The 18834-nt window shown below is 42.0% G+C and overlaps 1 protein-coding gene across 1 annotated transcript in view; it reads left to right on the top strand.

Moving 5' to 3' along the window:
• Window positions 1-306: 306 nt before the first annotated feature.
• The window catches only part of LOC133462907 (NACHT, LRR and PYD domains-containing protein 12-like), a 32756-nt gene continuing 14228 nt past the window's right edge, over window positions 307-18834 (top strand). Inside the window, exons 1-8 of the mRNA XM_061744414.1 lie at window positions 307-493; window positions 623-809; window positions 3748-3983; window positions 4075-5869; window positions 6365-6541; window positions 10351-10524; window positions 15079-15252; window positions 17676-17852. Of these exons, the coding sequence (XP_061600398.1) occupies window positions 661-809; window positions 3748-3983; window positions 4075-5869; window positions 6365-6541; window positions 10351-10524; window positions 15079-15252; window positions 17676-17852 (2882 nt within the window). The 5' untranslated portion in view covers window positions 307-493; window positions 623-660. The remainder of the gene's footprint in view (window positions 494-622; window positions 810-3747; window positions 3984-4074; window positions 5870-6364; window positions 6542-10350; window positions 10525-15078; window positions 15253-17675; window positions 17853-18834) is intronic.

Here is an 18834-nt window from a genome sequence, read left to right as displayed (position 1 = left end):
TACAGATTCTACAAGCTTAATTTATTTCAGTAACTGAGACTTTTAAGCTCCAAGTTTCTTTCTTCTTCAGAACTTTAGACTCTTCTCTCTGAGACTTGAATTTAACACAGTTTCTTTGTAAGTCTGTTTCTCAGCGAGTCGTTCAGGGGTTTGTTTACCGAACAAAGAGGAAGTTAGCGTTGAGCTAACAAAGTAGGATTCATGATTGAACTAACCAACATCTGAAGTCCGACTGTTTCCTGAAAACTGTTGTTTTATGATCTCAGAGAAATAAACGGATGTTTTTGTGTAGAAAACTGAACAGGAGCAGGTAACGTTCAGGTTGGGGCTCTTTAGTGAGAATCAGTGAAGAAGTGGTTTCCTGGATGACTTCATCAGTCTTTCTTTGAGTGTTTAATGAAACAGAAAATATCTTCTCCAGGTGAAGACTCGGCTTCACAGATCCCACCTGGACAGAAATGTTGGCGTCAGGTTAGAGGAGACTCAGCTTCAGGTCTGTCTCATCGTCAGTATCAGTAAAACCTCTTTCTTCCTCCTCACCAGTTTTGACAAAGTCCTTCAGGGAATGTTGTTAAATTGATTTCATGACTTAGTCGTGTTCTAATGAAGTTTCTGTCTACAGATTCAAAGATGGTGGGTGTTTGTGGTTCATGTCTCTGAATGACTGAAGTCCAGAAGATGGATGGTTGTGTGGAGAAAGAGGAGGAGAGACCAGAGTCTCCAGGATCCATCTGTCCGTCTATGAAGAGTGACCAGTCCAAAGAACATCCTCCATTATTCAGTAAAGAACCTGGACCCTCAGACACAGAGTAAGACAACTGCTGTTAACTGATTCTAGGATTCATCATGACTTTATATTTTCTGTCCATGGTGGTTTATTTGATGATTTATGTTCAAATATAAAACAACATAAACTTCCATATAATTGCATGTGATTTAGTTTTAATACATTTTTCATTTATAAACTAGAATCAATCATATCACACCTCCTATTGTTCTCTTTCTATATTAATAAGCCTTTTATTTCCCATTACAAATGTAAGGCATTAATTCATGTAAAGGTTTGACACAAGTAAAACAGACAGATCTGCTGCTTCCTGCTCTCATGTATTATGAGCCGCCAGCAAGAAACTCGCTCCCTCTACTGGACAAACCACGGTGACTCGTTGATGACTTTAAAAACTATCAGTTAAAGATGTTTTGATAGTTATAAATATATAGATTAAATAAATCAATACGATTATTAAACAACAGAAATCAACTTTCATATAATTACATGTTATCTGGTTTTAATATTTCTTTATAAATTAAAATTGATCCTTTCATACCTCCAATTGTTCTACTTCTGTATGAATAAACCTTTTATTTTATATATCTAATGTGGGTCCAGGTGAATGGTTAGATAGATGGACCTCTAAGTATTCACAGTGCTACTGTTGTGCAACACAGGTTAGCTTGGCTGTCCAGTTATCGAAGGTTATTCATAATTTTATTCAAGAATTATTAATAATTAATAAAGTTGACTATTTATCAAATTGAATGATCAAAATGATAATAATTATTCGGGGCACCACCTGGATTTCCAGGAAAATTGATAACTTTAACAGCAGGAATCAGTCTCAAAATAGGGATTCTCCACCAGAACACAGTAAGAGCTGTTATTACTGGTGAATAATGTTGAAGGTGTGCAGTTCGGCACTGACTCTGTTCAAACAATCAATGTGACCAAAATTGTATGAAACAACACAAACAACTCATTAAAATCAATCAGAATGTATTTACATATAGGTGTCAAAAGATGGTAACGTAACACCCCAAATAAATCCTGATGGCACACTACGATAAACATTAACCATTAACTAACAAGAAAAACAACAACAATAAAAATGAAATGAAAGTTAAATGCATGGAATGTAAAAGAAAACACAACAATAATAAACACGATCCAACGGTCGTGTACGGTTCAAAATATTTAAAGATGACGGGGCGGCTCCTTCTCCCGGAGCGTCGCCTCGTCCCGTGTGTGTCGCCGGGCTGCGGGAGGGCCTCGCGGCCCAAGGCTGGAGCTTTTGGCGGGTCCTGGCTCCCGGAGCGGTCGTCCCCGGGCAGCATACTCCCTGGTATGGGAGAGTGCTCGAAGAAAAGAAAAGAGTTAGCAGAGAGAGAGAGTCCAGAGCGCAGCGCTCTGGTATCGGATCTTACGCTAGGCCCGTTAGTGCGGGCCCCCGACGGCTCCTCCAACCCCCCACACCTCTTAAGAAGCTGCTGGACCGCAAAACGCGTCCGTCCCGGCTCGCTGGCTGAAAGAAGAGAGAGTCCTTTTTGGCCGGAGCCAGATTCACACTCCGCGGGTTGGGTGACGTCATCAGTCCCTGGCCCGTGATTGGGTGCGCGCCGCTTTTAGGCGCCGCCCCCCACGCAAAGCACTCTGGGCTTGTAGTTCATGGCACGTCGGCCATTTTAGGAGGCACATTAAAGCTGGTTTCAGGCTGGGGGGGTTGACCAGGGTTTCAAAGTTTGAATATACATTCACAAAATGTTCATAAACATTTATAACAGTCCACATGATCACTGGATGTGGTCCAACACTATCCAACCCTATTATTGATCATTTTAAGAATGAGGATGGTGTGTTGGACGTGTGGAGAGCCAGCAATCCTCACATAAGACAGTTTACACGGTTAAAACCTGATGGGAATGCTAAAGGGACAATTGACTGGTTAGTTTCTGGTTCATGATGCAGTTTAAAGTCACTTCCACTGTTTCTATACTGGACACTTTCAAATCAGACTCTCCAGGAAAAGGAAAGATCATTGGAAGTTCAATCATCCCTCTTAAAGAATGAAAATCAAAGAATTGATATTAGACATTAATAATAGTACCAACCTTTCCCAAATAAAAACATGGGAATATTTACAATTTGCGATAAGAAAACTCTCTGTTGCTTTTGGTAAACGGATTAAAACATTGCTCCATTATTACTCTAGTCAGAATCGGGGGGAAGAAGATAAAGTAGGAATCTCAAATACTCAGACTCAATCAGAGCAGTTGGACCTTAACAAAGCCCCAGGTGCTTTTGTCAGATCACGGTCCAAGTGGCAGAAGATGGAAAATCCATCCTTTTATGAGGCTGGAAAAAACAAGACAGGGAAAATCTACAGTTTCTTGTTTATTGATTAAAGGGGAGGAATGTACAAACTCAAAAATAATATCTAAAGAGTTTTTGAACGTTTGAATGATGCCTCTGCAATAAAGTACGGCCGAGCAAATTAGGAAGGAATCTTTGCCATTTTCTCCGCTTTCTACCGTCTAGCATTGCCACGGTAACACTGTTGACGGAGAAAAGTAACAGCCATGGAAGGCACGATGGAGACGCACGTGTTGGTGTCTGCCATGCCTGGGAACACGTTACGGTCCGGGCCGCAGTAACGGATGAAAAAACGATTGGAAGAATAAGTGGAAGAAGAAAAGAGAAACCGATCCTGGATCCTAATATCTCGCCCGGGCAAACTGGTTTTCCTTGTTTTTTCTGGCGTTTTTCTTTCTTCCACTACTGGCATATACATACAATTATGAAGGTAAAACATATACACATAAATAAATGAATGTGGTCTTCCAGAAGCAACAGAAAAGCAGCCGCACTTTTACTCTCTGAGACCACCTGAGCTTCTGGACACTGTTGACTCATCTGGATGTTTTTCTACCACAGTCAGAAATGACTTTAGTGATGAAGACATGTGTTCACAGAGGGAGGAAGAGGAGAGCAGTTGGTGTGGAGGAGCAGCCGTCCTGCTGTCCTTTGTGTCAGGACGTCCTGAAGGATCCAGTCTCCAGCAGCTGTGGACACTGGTTCTGCAGACGCTGCATGAGCTCAAACTGGGACCAGTCTGCTCCACCAGGATCGTCCTCCTGTCCCCAGTGTGGAAAAAGATCCAGAACCAGAGCTGGACTGCAGACAGCCAGTCAGAGCAGAACTGTACCAGGTAAGACTGAACATCTGTCTGCTGATGGAATCATTTCTGACAACTGGAAAGACTTTTGTTCTGTAGTTTCAGAGTTCTTCTTGTCTTTCAGCAGATGCTGGTCTGCAGGAGGTCCTAGATGAACACAAGACCAGTCTGAGGAGCAGATGTGAACATGTGACTGAAGGAACTGATGAACCAGGAAGTAGAACCCCCCTCAACAGGATCTACACGGAGCTCTTCATCACAGAGGGACTGAGTGAAGAGGTTGATACCCAACATGAGGTGATGCAGCTGGAGACAGCTCCCAGGATGAAGAGACACCATGACGCTCCAATCAGGTGCCAGGACATCTTTAAAGCCTTACCTGACCAACGTGGAGCCATCAGAGTGGTTCTGACCAACGGCGTCGCTGGCGCTGGGAAAACCTTCTCGGTTCAGAAGTTCTCTCTGGACTGGGCCGAGGGCTGGGAGAACCAAGACGTCACCGTGGTGATTCTGCTCTCGTTCAGGGAGCTGCACCTGATCGGAGATGAGCAGCTCAGTCTTCTCAGGCTGATCCAGGTTTTCCATCCATCGTTCCAGAAGCTCACAGCAGAGCAGCTGGCTGCCGGGAAACCGTTGTTCATCTTTGACGGCCTGGATGAAAGCAGACGTTCCCTGGACTTCAACAACGGTCCGGTGGTTTCTGACGTCACACAGAGCTCATCGGTCAACGTGCTGCTGACCAACCTCATCCAGGGGAACCTGCTTCCCTCAGCTCTCATCTGGATCACCTCCAGACCTGCAGCAGCCAATCAGATCCCTCACAAACACGTGGACAGGGTGACAGAAGTACGAGGCTTCACCGACGGCCAGAAGGAGGAATACTTCAGGAGGAGGTTCGGGGATGAAGAGCGGTCCAACAGCATCGTCTCCCACATGAAGACATCCAGAACCCTCCACATCATGTGTCAACTCCCGGTCTTCTGCTGGATCACTGCTACAGTTCTGGACCACATGTTGACCACAGAGCAGAGAGGAGAGCTGCCCAAGACCCTGACTGACATGTTCTCCCACTTCCTGCTGGTCCAGACCAAGAGGAAGAGGAACAAGTACCAGGAGGGACATGAGACGAGTCCACAGGAGCTGACGGAGGCTGACAGGGACCTTCTCCTGAAGCTGGGGAGGCTGGCGTTTGAACATCTGGAGAAAGGAAACATCATGTTCTACCAAGAAGACCTGGAGCAGTGTGGTCTTGATGTCCCAGAGGCCTCGGTGTACTCGGGAGTTTGTACCCAGATCTTCAGGAGAGAGTGTGAGGTCTTCCAGAAACCCGTCTACTGCTTTGTTCATCTGAGCATCCAGGAGTTCCTGGCTGCAGTCTACGTGTTCCACTGTTGGTCCACCAGGAACACAGATGTGCTGAAGAACTTCCTGGGAGGATACTACTACAGATACTCATCTCTTGATGACTTCCTGAAGAGAGTCATGGAGAAATCCCTGAAGAGTAAAAATGGCCACCTGGACCTGTTTGTCCGCTTCCTTCATGGTCTTTCTGTGGAGTCCAACCAGAGACTGTTAGGAGGTCTGCTGAACCAGACAGAGAACGATCCAGAAACCATCCAGACAGTCATCAACAACCTGAAGGAGATGAACACTGAATATATCTCTCCTGACAGAAACATCAACATGTTCCAGTGTCTGATGGAGATGAACGACCTCTCAGTTCATCAGCAGATCCAAGAGTTCCTGAAGTCAGAGAACAGATCAGAGAAGAAGCTCTCTAAGATTCAGTGTTCAGCTCTGGCCTACATGCTGCAGATGTCGGAGGAGGTTCTGGATGAGTTGGACCTGGACAAGTACAAGACAACACTAAGGGGTCGACAGAGACTGATTCCAGCTGTGAGGAACTGCAGAAAGGCTCGGTGAGTCCAGATGGATCAATAACACCATCAGTTAGCAGTTCACTTCTTCTTCTTCTTCTTGATCTTGAAATTGAAAACTTTTGAAGTCAGATGTGTTTGTTTTATTCTGGTTCACCTCAAGTCACGTCAACCAGAGATTCATGTTTCAAACACTTGATCTAGTTGATGTTGCTGCTGCTCAGAGATGAATCTATGTAACGGAGAAAGATGAAACATCAGAACCACCGGGGAGTTTTGTTGACGTGAACTTACAGACAGTTTTACAGAGAACTCATCAGATCAGACATTTTCATTGAGATTATTGAAGAAGTTTACAAGTTTAAACGGAGTTGTAAACCTACAATAGTTTTATGTGGACACGGTTGTATTTGATACGTGACTTTAACTCTAGTAACTGGTTCTGTGATCTCCTGCACCGTCCTGTAACTCCTGTGGGTCAGTCTGGCTTTAAATCAGACTTTATTACAACTGACTTCATGTTTTCTCTCATCACAGATTTGTTGGTTGTCAGCTCTCAGAGACTCACTGTGAAGTTGTTGCGTCCGCTCTGAAGTCCAACCCCTCCCATCTGACAGAACTGGACCTGAGTCAGAACCAGGACCTGCAGGATTCAGGAGTGAAGGTTCTGTCTGGTGGACTGGAGAGTCCAAACTGTAGACTGGAGACTCTGAGGTCAGTCCACTGGAGATGTTTCCACATTTATCCACTTATCGTCCTCCAAAGATGGAACTGTCTCTAAAAGTTCTGTCTCTAATAGAATAGAATAAAATGCAATAATAAAAATAGAATAGAATAGAATATGTTAGGGATAATGCCCAACAAGGTGGACATTATCAGAAATATATGGACGACGCGGGGCGGTTTGCCTCCGTGAATTCCATATATTTATGTTAATGTCACCTCGAAGGGCATTATCCCGCTTATACCACGGTCACTTACCAAAAAACATAAATATTAAATCACTTATTCATGCTTTAATGTGTTTTCAGTGTAAATCATTAGTTTTATAACAAGCCGCGGCTGAGCGGCTGATCGACTATTTAATGTCTCGTCTGCAGCCGTTGGAACCTGGTAAGTTACAAAGTTTTTTAACAAGCTATAACTCAGTTTTCTTGGTAACAGGAGATATTCTAGTCCGCTCAGCTCGGCTAGTTTCTTTTCTCTCCTCTTCTGCATCCCAGTCATCAAAATTGTTAAATTCACCAAATAAATTAAAAGAAATTACAAAATCACTACTGTCGCCGTCCTGCAGTAGCCGGCTCTTCTTCTCTGAATCTCCGTTGCCGTGGTTACCACCTGGCAGTTGATCCAGCGCAATGATATTAAAGTTATTAGGCAATTTGACCAAACTTGTTTTCTAGGTGTAGGTGTAGGCACTGGCGGTTCTAGGATTTTTCTGAAACAGGGGCCATTATGGGGCCAAATGTAACCTTCAGGGGCCAACAGTATTAAGCCCCTTTCACATAGAGGCAAAGCGGCGACCGCCGCCGGCTTTCCCATTCATCGTGTATGTACTACCGCGGCACCAGAGCAGCGCGCTCTGCTGGCGAGCTTGGCGGCGCGCGAGAGGCCACCTGCCACGGGCGTTTCACCTGCCTGCGCCTGAATTGAACATTTTTGTATTTCATCGCGCTGTGAGGGCATCTCGGTGCGACCAATAGGAGAGAAGATGGTTGTCATCCTGCTGAGGACCCACTCCCCAACAGGCTGTCAAACTGCTCCCTGTTCAATCTGAAGTAGACCTGGTCATCATGGAGCTGTAGCTCCAACGAGCCTGGATTCCCCCGAATCCTGTCTTCTCATGAGGAGTTCATGGACCCTCCTTGCTGCTGCTGCGCGTCTCCTCCTCAGAAGAACTAAAGCCAGGGCTTGTCTTTGAAGCAGGGACAAATACATTTTGCAAATTGAGCTGTAGCTACTGTACGTCCAAACCAGTGGGAAAAGGGCGCCAGATCGGAAAAACTTTTTTCGGTCGCCTAGCAACAAACATTACTGGAGTTGAGGGGGGATGAGGGGGGATGGCTTCCCCCCTGAAATAAAAACGGTCCAAATCATCCCCCCTGAAATAAAAACGGTCCAAATCATCCCCCCCTGAAATAAAAACGGTCCAAATCATCCCCCCTGAAATAAAAACGGTCCAAATCATCCCCCCTGTAAAACTGCCATCCCTCCTTTCCATCCCTTATGTCATTTCATCAATGAATGTGGTTTTACTGCTATTTCAACATTTAGAGTCATCACCAGAAAAATAACTTATTTGACAATTTTCACCTGTTTCAAGTAAATTTTCACTTGAAATAAGTAGGAAAATCTGCCAGTGGAACAAGCAGATTTCCACTGGCAGATTTTTTTACTTATTTCAAGTGAAAATCTACTTGAAACAGGTGAAAATTGTTGTTTTTTCCAGTGATGAGTCTTGTTTTCAGTGTAATGAGATTTTTTTTACTAAATTGAGACATTTTAACTAGAAATAAGACAAATATTCTTGTTAAGATTTTGAGTTTTTGCAGTGATCCATTTTACTTATCCTGTGAAGGACAGAGTCATATTGATAAGTTCAGAAAAGTGTTTTTTATTGTTGTGTTTTGATGTATTTGATGTAAGCCCAGTGGATATTTAAAGCTTACAGAAGGCTGCATTTAACTGCTGCTATGTCATTCCTGCAGTATTTCTGCAGGTGTTTTGGTCACTGTTATTATTTGTAATATATTATATTATTTGTAATCAGCACAAAATATCTGTCCCCATATGATAAAATCCACCATCCCCCCTGATTTTATTTTTACAACTCGAGTACTGGCAACAAATATGCACGCCTTGCTCTGCGCCAACTCTGTGTTGATTCTGCGCCCACCCGGCCGTGTGCGCGGCGCAAACAAAGCAGCTTTAAGCGGTGAAATCAAAAAATGTTCAATTTGGGCAGGCAGGTGCAGCACAGACCCCGTGGCAGGCGCCCTCTTGCGCGCCGCGGAGCTCGGCGGCAGAGCGGTCCGCTCTTAAAAGAGTGGACCGCGAGTCTCTTGTGCCGCGGCAGCACACACATGTTTGGTTTGTCCCACCTAGAGAGCACAGAGCTGTTTCTTCTTCTATTCACTTGTATTGACGCAACAGGCGTCACCAGTAGTTTGGGGGTGGAACTGCAGCAATGATCATCAAATTCTCAGTTTGCCCGTTGATTGACAGAACAGGGGCACTTCAGGGGCCAATCAGATTACAGGCGGGGCCTCGGCCCCCATGGCCCCACCCCTAGATCCGCCCCTGGGTGTAGGTTATCACCTTTAACCTCCACCTGCCAGCCAATCAGAATCGAGTATTCACACAGACCGTGGTATAAAGTAAAATAAAATAAAATACTAAAATGATAGAATAAAAATAGAATAGAATAGAATAGAATATAGTAGAAGAACAGAATAGAATAGAATAGATTAGAATATATTAGAAAAATAGAATAGAATAGAATATAGTAGAAGAATAGAATAGAATAGAATAGAGGTTTATTAGCATTTGCACCAGACGGTACCGGTACATTGGAATTCTTTTGCGTTCTCCCAAAGTCAGGCAAGTTACAAATACACATAAATAACAAAATGATAAATAACTATATAACGACAATCAACATATATTGCAATAACAACAATGTACATATAATACAAAAATATATACACCGTATACAATGTCCTTGTATAGCTGAGGACCCTGTTGCATTCACCGTTAAATACAGGACAGTTACCAGGTAGATGAGATTTATTGCACATTTTACTTCTTCTTTTGTAAGTATTGCATTGTACGTTGTGAGGGGGTTGAGCTTTCTTCACCAGAGCTGCAGTGTGTTCTGATGTTCCACCTGAGGCTTCACTGATCTGAAGGCCCAGGAACCTGTAGCTCTCAGTCCGCTCAACCACAGTCCCCTGAGGAGAGGAGGCTGCAGAGGCTTCTTTCCTGAAGTCCAGGATGACTTCTTTTGTTCTGTCCAGGTTCAGAACCAGATCATTGTCTCCCCCAGAGACAGTGATTTTGTGGACCAGGTTCCTGTGCAATGACTCGTCCTTCCTTGTAATCAGACCAAGGATGGTGGTGTCGTCTACGTCCTTGATGGGGAGTTTATTGTCCTGGTTGGAGGTTCAGTCATATGTGTAGAGGGAGAAGAGTTGTGGGCTGAGGCAGCAGCCCACAGCTCCTGTGCTCACTGTGAGCTCAGCAGACCTTCTCTCCCATCCTCACCACGTGTGGCCTGTCTGTGAGAAAGTCCAGGATCCAGTTCCGGGTGGGAGCGGGTACTTCCAGGTCTGCCAGCTTCGTGGTCGCTTCAGCGGCCTGATTGGATTGAAGGCTGAGCTGTAATCCAGGAACAGGAACAACCAGGAACCAACATCATGGATATAATAGAATTTAAAACCTGTTTTATAAAGTCCAGATACCAGTGATGACCCACATGAACCTGATGACTAAGTTGATATTTGAAGAACTTACTTTTTGTTCAGATTGCAGAGCTGCAGGATGTCAGGGATCAGCTGTTCTTCTCTGGGCTCAGCTCTGAAGTCCAACCCCTCCCACCTGGAACATCTGGACCTGAGTCTGAACAACCTGCAGGATTCAGGAGTGAAACATCTGTGGGGTTTCCTGGAGAGTCCAGACTGCAGACTGGAGACTCTGAGGTCAGTTCACAGATTTAAAACATCTACAGGTTTACTAAACACTAACTAGAGATTTACTAAACACTAACTAGAGGTTTACTAGCACTAACTAGAGGTTTACTAAACACTAACTAGATGTTCACTGAACACTAAATAGAGGTTTACTAAACACTAACTAAATGTTTACTAAACACTAACTAGAGGTTTACTAAACACTAACTAGAGGTTTACTAACACTAACTAGAGGTTTACTAACACTAACTAGAGGTTTACTAAACACTAACTAGTGGTTTACTAAACACTAACTAGAGGTTTACTAAACACTAACTAGTGGTTTACTAAACACTAACTAGAGGTTTACTAAGCACTAACTAGAGGTTTACTAAACACTAACTAGAGGTTTACTAAACACTAACTAGAGGTTTACTAAGCACTAACTAGAGGTTTACTAAACACTAACTAGAAGGTTTACTAACACTAACTAGAGGTTTACTAACACTAACTAGAGGTTTACTAACACTAACTAGAGGTTTACTAAACACTAACTAGAGGTTTACTAACACTAACTAGAGGTTTACTAAACACTAACTAGAGGTTTACTAACACTAACTAGAGGTTTACTGAACACTAACTAAATGCTTTACTAACACTAACTAGAGGTTTACTAACACTAACTAGAGGTTTACTGAACACTAACTAAATGCTTTACTAACACTAACTAGAGGTTTACTAACACTAACTAGAGGTTTACTGAACACTAACTAGTAGTTTACTATCACTAACTAAATGCTTTACTAACACTAACTAGAGGTTTACTGACACTAACTAGAGGTTTACTGAACACTAACTAGTAGTTTACTATCACTAACTAAATGCTTTACTAACACTAACTAGAGGTTTACTAACACTAACTAGAGGTTTACTAAACACTAACTAGAGGTTTACTAACACTAACTAGAGGTTTACTAACACTAACTAGAGGTTTACTAAACACTAACTAGAGGTTTACTGAACACTAACTAGTAGTTTACTATCACTAACTAAATGCTTTACTAAACACTAACTAGAGGTTTACTAAGCACTAACTAGAGGTTTACTAAACACTAACTAGAGGTTTACTAACACTAACTAGAGGTTTACTAACACTAACTAGAGGTTTACTAAACACTAACTAGAGGTTTACTAAACACTAACTAGAGGTTTACTGAACACTAACAAGAGGTTTACTAACACTAACTAGAGGTTAACTAATCACTAACTAGAGGTTTACTAACACTAACTAGAGGTTTACTAAACACTAACTAGAGGTTTACTAAACACTAACTAGAGGTTAACTAATCACTAACTAGAGGTTTACTAACACTAACTAGAGGTTTACTAAACACTAACTAGAGGTTTACTAACACTAACTAGAGGTTTACTGAACACTAACTAGTAGTTTACTATCACTAACTAAATGCTTTACTAACACTAACTAGAGGTTTACTAACACTAACTAGAGGTTTACTGAACACTAACTAGTAGTTTACTATCACTAACTAAATGCTTTACTAACACTAACTAGAGGTTTACTAACACTAACTAGAGGTTTACTGAACACTAACTAGTAGTTTACTATCACTAACTAAATGCTTTACTAACACTAACTAGAGGTTTACTAACACTAACTAGAGGTTTACTAACACTAACTAGAGGTTTACTAAACACTAACTAGAGGTTTACTAACACTAACTAGAGGTTTACTAACACTAACTAGAGGTTTACTAACACTAACTAGAGGTTTACTAAACACTAACTAGAGGTTTACTAACACTAACTAGAGGTTTACTAAACACTAACTAGAGGTTTACTAACACTAACTAGAGGTTTACTAACACTAACTAGAGGTTTACTAAACACTAACTAGAGGTTTACTATCACTAACTAGAGGTTTACTAACACTAACTAGAGGTTTACTAACACTAACTAGAGGTTTACTAAACACTAACTAGAGGTTTACTAACACTAACTAGAGGTTTACTAAACACTAACTAGAGGTTTACTGAACACCAACAAGAGGTTTACTAACACTAACTAGAGGTTTACTAAACACTAACTAGAGGTTTACTAACACTAACTAGAGGTTTACTAAACACTAACTAGAGGTTTACTAACACTAACTAGAGGTTTACTAACACTAACTAGAGGTTTACTAACACTAACTAGAGGTTTACTAACACCAACTAGAGGTTTACTAAACACTAACTAGAGGTTTACTAACACTAACTAGAGGTTTACTAAACACTAACTAGAGGTTTACTAAACACTAACTAGAGGTTTACTAACACTAACTAGAGGTTTACTAACACTAACTAGAGGTTTACTAAACACTAACGAGAGGTTTACTAAACACTAACGAGAGGTTTACTGACACTAACTAGAGGTTTACTGAACACTAACTAGAGGTTTACTAACACTAACTAGAGGTTTACTAACACTAACTAGAGGTTTACTAACACTAACTAGAGGTTTACTAACACTAACTAGAGGTTTACTATCACTAACTAAATGCTTTACTAACACTAACTAGAGGTTTACTAAACACTAACTAGAGGTTTACTAACACTAACTAGAGGTTTACTAACACTAACTAGAGGTTTACTAACACTAACTAGAGGTTTACTGAACACTAACGAGAGGTTTACTAAACACTAACTAACTAGAGGTTTACTGAACACTAACTAGAGGTTTACTAAACACTAACTAGAGGTTTACTGAACACTAACTAGAGGTTTACTAAACACTAACTAGAGGTTTACTGAACACTAACTAGAGGTTTACTAACACTAACTAGAGGTTTACTAAACACTAACTAGAGGTTTACTGAACACTAACTAGAGGTTTACTGAACACTAACGAGAGGTTTACTAAACACTAACTAGAGGTTTACTAAACACTAACTAGAGGTTTACTAACACTAACTAGAGGTTTACTAAACATTAACTAGAGGTTTACTAAACACTAACTAGAGGTTTACTAAACACTAACTAGAGGTTTACTAAACACTAACTCGAGGTTTACTAAACACTAACTAGAGGTTTACTGAACACTAACTAGAGGTTTACTAAACACTAACTAGAGGTTTACTGAACACTAACGAGAGGTTTACTAAACACTAACGAGAGGTTTACTAAACACTAACTAACTAGAGGTTTACTAAACACTAACTAGAGGTTTACTAAACACTAACTAGAGGTTTACTGAACACTAACTAGAGGTTTACTAAACACTAACTAGAGGTTTACTGAACACTAACTAGAGGTTTACTGAACACTAACTAGAGGTTTACTAAACACTAACTAGAGGTTTACTGAACACTAACTAGAGGTTTACTAAACACTAACTAGAGGTTTACTGAACACTAACTAGAGGTTTACTGAACACTAACGAGAGGTTTACTGAACACTAACTAGAGGTTTACTGAACACTAACTAGAGGTTTACTAAACACTAACTAGAGGTTTACTGAACACTAACTAGAGGTTTACTAAACACTAACTAGAGGTTTACTAAACACTAACTAGAGGTTTACTGAACACTAACGAGAGGTTTACTGAACACTAACGAGAGGTTTACTAAACACTAACTAGAGGTTTACTAACACTAACTAGAGGTTTACTAAACACTAACTAGAGGTTTACTGAACACTAACTAGAGGTTTACTGAACACTAACTAGAGGTTTACTGAACACCAACAAGAGGTTTACTGAACACTAACTAGAGGTTTACTAAACACTAACTAGAGGTTTACTGAACACTAACTAGAGGTTTACTGAACACTAACGAGAGGTTTACTGAACACTAACTAGAGGTTTACTGAACACTAACTAGAGGTTTACTAAACACTAACTAGAGGTTTACTGAACACTAACTAGAGGTTTACTAAACACTAACTAGAGGTTTACTGAACACTAACGAGAGGTTTACTGAACACTAACTAACTAGAGGTTTACTGAACACTAACTAGAGGTTTACTAACACTAACTAGAGGTTTACTAACACTAACTAACTACTAAAGCTGAAGAAACGCCCACAGCGGCTACCGGGTCGTCCTGGTTGATTTCTACTCTGATCCTGATATTTTACTGCTAAAGAAGCTCATAAAGTCTTAGCTACTGAGAGCTGCAGGAAACTCGGCTCAACACAGTTGTCTTTGTCAGCCTGGCTACAGCGCTGAACAGAAACGTGGGTTATTTTTATTATCATCTATCCACGATGAGTAATGAGCTGTTCTAGCTGTGTGAAGGGCTTTTTTATAGACTACACTTTTTCCATGCACGATAAGAGTCTACAGACTTACAAGAGAACCACTTCCTTTCCATTTTACACACTTTTCGTTTCAGCATTTCAGCATTTTCAATGACATTAACCTTAATAACATCACTTAGTGAACAATACCAAAACATTATTGCTGGTCAAGGACTTCTTAACATTTCAACTTCAGAGCTGTTTAACTATGGACTTATTTACACAAATATGTTTTCTGAAACATTTATTTCAACACGGTTACAGAAGTCATCAGCTCTTCTTCATTCAGGTTGGAGGGCTGCTGGTTGTCAGAGATCAGCTGTTCTTCTCTGGTGTCAGCTTTGAAGTCCAACCCCTCCCACCTGAAACATCTGGACCTGAGCTGGAACCAGCTGCAGGATTCAGGAGTGAAACATCTGTGTGGTTTCCTGGAGAGTCCAGACTGCAGACTGGAGACTCTGAGGTCAGACATGTTTTAGTTTTGTGTTCAGATGAATCTGATGTAAAAGTTGTGTTGACACTAGGGTCGCCACCTTTCAGAAATAGAAATAAGGGATGTCCCGATTTCAGCTGCGCGAGCGCCCAAAAAAGGGACACCCCAAAACTTCTAAAATGCATAGAAATGTATATATTTTATACGAAAAAACAAAATGCTTTGATTTAAAGTTTAAAGTGCTTTAATAGCATTGAACTTTCATGACTGTACAGACAGTCTGAACCTGAGCATTGTCATAGTAAATGAAACAAAGTCTGCCTGCATTGGGCAGTTAAACAGTTAAACCTAAATTAAAGGAGCATGAGGCAGGATTGAGGCAGGATTTATGAAAAAAATTCGTATATGTTTTAAGTTTTCTAGTAATAATATCAGATGAAGCGTTCCAAACCAAAAAGAATGAGCCCTCTAGCGTATCTCTCCGTTGCCTTGAACAGGCTGTGTGATGCAAAATGTGCTGCAATTGTGGGGCCGAATTTCCCGCGCTGGGCTGCGGATGTGACGTCACATGACGCTGCATGTGCGCTCTCCCCGTTCTCCTGTGACGGCTTCACTGTTGGCTGCAGTACCCCCGACGGCTGTCGTGGTGAAGGGTGGCGCTAGAGAGTCTCATTTCTTAAAAGCAGCCTCATGCTCCTTTAAATGACCATACAACACTAGAATATTCTGTAAATGTAACATGTTACATGTATAAACACTTTCAAGAGGGAAAACAATTAAATTGAACACACTTATAGAACATGCTAGTCTATTATATGTCTTTTATGTCCTTATTCAGGCCAGGTTTAAACAGTTCACTCTCACTTCTTCCAGGATTCTTGTTACTTCTTGCAGCTGAGCAGCTCCTTGTCTTTCATAACTGTGGAACTCCGAACAGTCTGCTCACTCTTCATGAGCTCCACTCAGCAAAGCACCATATTTTAAGCCTTTATTTGTTATAATTTTGATGATTGAATTCTTTATTGATTTCATAAAATATTCAAATTTTTTGAGATTCCTTATTCGGGGTTTTCATAAGCTGCTAGCCATAGCCATCAAAATTATAACAAATAAAGGCTTGAAATATCTCAATTTGCATGTAGTGGGAAATAATATATTTGTTTCACCTTTAGTTGAATTTACTGAAACGAATTAAGTTTAGCAATATATTCTAATTTTCCGACCTTCACCTGTATATTATGACCAATAAATAAGAGCATAATATATGTCCCGTATCACACCATATCAAGCTCAGGGGATGATTCAGGTATGAAGAACTGTGGCTTCTCTGGGATGATATATTACGTTTGTGGAGGTTCCTGCAGCATGCTGTCTGACACACCTCCGGACAGTGATGCCGGTAACGTGTTACTCTAATCTGATCGCTTTTTTCTGTAACGAGTAATCTAACGCATTACTATTTCCAAACCAGTAATCAGATTAAAGTTACTTATCCAAGTCACTGTGCGTTATTTTTTGTCATTAATAGTAAAAAATATATATTTGCTTTCTTCTTGCGTCTCGATCTCCGAACCGTAGTTGGGAGGTAACCGGCGTCGTCTAGGAGTCCGGGGAAAGTGAAGACACCGTGCGACAACGTACATTTATTAAATCCTTGCAAAGAGCAAAACAAAATACCTGAGGGCCGACAACTTAATACTAACGGAGGAAACTGAAAGTAACTGAAAACTTGTAACGGTCTTCCACACGCTCACACCGGCATCTCTCTCTCTCTTAGACATACATACTGGCTTGTTCACCTGCATGCTCGCTCTGTAGTTTTTGGGGTTAGTTAGCGGTAGCTTAGCTCAGACTGTGATTTGGGTTGATTGCTGCTTGTGTTTTGGCTCCGTATTGGTTCTGTTGGTTTTGTGTTTTGTTAGTGGTTTTTGTTGCAGATTTTCAGTGCTTGACGTGTGCCTCCATGTGTTCCTGCTTCCTGGATTGGCAGTGGATGTCACCCCCCACCAACCCCCCCCCACCCCCAACCCCCCCCACAAAAAAAAAAAAAACTCACTGGGTTTGTATGTATATATTTATGTATGTATGTGTATGCGTATGTAGGCGTATATATGTATATATATTAAATATAGCAATAATGCACATATATATGCCTTTGGTTTTTACCTACATGGTATCAATCATTAATATGTGCGCACTGCAGACAAGATAAAAAAAAATATATATATATGCACGTGCATCATGGGACAATTGTGAAATACGGAATCAACTCTGTTCCGTATTGGTTCAATACGGAACGCAACTTTTAATTCCCAATTCCGTAACAATTCTGTGTTTCCAGGGACGGGTGGCGAGCCTAGTTGACACTAACCTGCAGATCAGGCTGATCTCCTGCTGATCCACACTGACCATCTGACTGCTCTGGTTTCTTCTTCTCTGGTGTCTTTGTGCAGCTTGCAGTGCTGCGGTCTGTCAGGGATCAGCTGTTCTTCTCTGGTCTCAGCTCTGAAGTCCAACCCCTCCCACCTGAAACATCTGGACCTGAGATTCAACTACAAGCTGCAGGCTGCAGATGTGGAGCAGCTGTCTGATCTGGTGCAGAGTCCACACTACCAGCTGCAGACTCTCAGGTCGGTTCTGACTGGAGCTTTTGGAGTTTTCTTGGAGGTTTTGGTCTCCTCAAACAGAGAAGACTCCGTCAGTCCAGGTGAAGGTGTTTCAGGTGTTGATCGTCTGAACCTCCTGCTGCTTCTTCATCATTCACTCACATTTCATGTGAAACCTGCTGTGATCCATGTGTGTTAGAACCACACACACCTCACCGTCACACATGTGTGTTCCTGCTGTCAGGAAGCAGCTCCAGGTCCAGACAGAACCTGACAGAACCAGACAGAACTGAGTTACATATTCATCTTTAAATCCTCTCTGAAAGCTCATCTCTGACGGAGACAGACCCCCCCCTGAAGACACAGACCACACACGTCCTGAAGGAAGACGGGTTTCTGCTGACGGCTAACAAACTAACATGTTGTTCAGGTTTCAGGGACTGGGCTGGAATGACGGCTGACCAGGCGTAAAGAGCCCTCATCTAAATAATTATTGATCCAAATAGGAATCAGAGGGACCAGGAGAGGGAGATGGGGACCGTGCAGGGACGGGCCAACGGTCCAGAAACCAGGACGGTCTGTAGTTCGGTTGGTGTGAGGCAGAAGACAGATCCAGGAACAGCGGGCCAGGGTCAGAACCCTAGACAGGCAGATAAGCTCAGACAGACGTAGCGATCAGGGCTGGACCTGAAAACAGGTCCAAGGACACAGATCCGGTGCAGCATAGCAGTCCCAGGAGAACTGCTGGAGACCGGTATTTGCAGGGAGACCACAAACCCACTCTGGTGAGAGTGAGAGCTGCAGACGGTTTAAAGAGAAGAGGAAGAGGTGAGGATGATGAGAGTGATCAGCTGGCAGGAAACTCTTCATCTCCCTCCCGAAGGTTCTTCATGGACCCGCTGTAGTCGCTGTGAGGTCGGGGTTAGTCGGTACCGCCGTATCTCTTTACAGCAGACGTTCTCCCCGGGCTCCGCTGTTGCACATTCACTGCACGTGCACCGTCCCA

This window comes from Cololabis saira, chromosome 16 (assembly GCF_033807715.1).
Source record: "Cololabis saira isolate AMF1-May2022 chromosome 16, fColSai1.1, whole genome shotgun sequence".
Lineage (NCBI taxonomy): Eukaryota > Metazoa > Chordata > Actinopteri > Beloniformes > Belonidae > Cololabis > Cololabis saira.
Note: the sequence above shows the minus strand (reverse complement) of the source record. Positions and strands in the feature narration are given on the sequence as shown.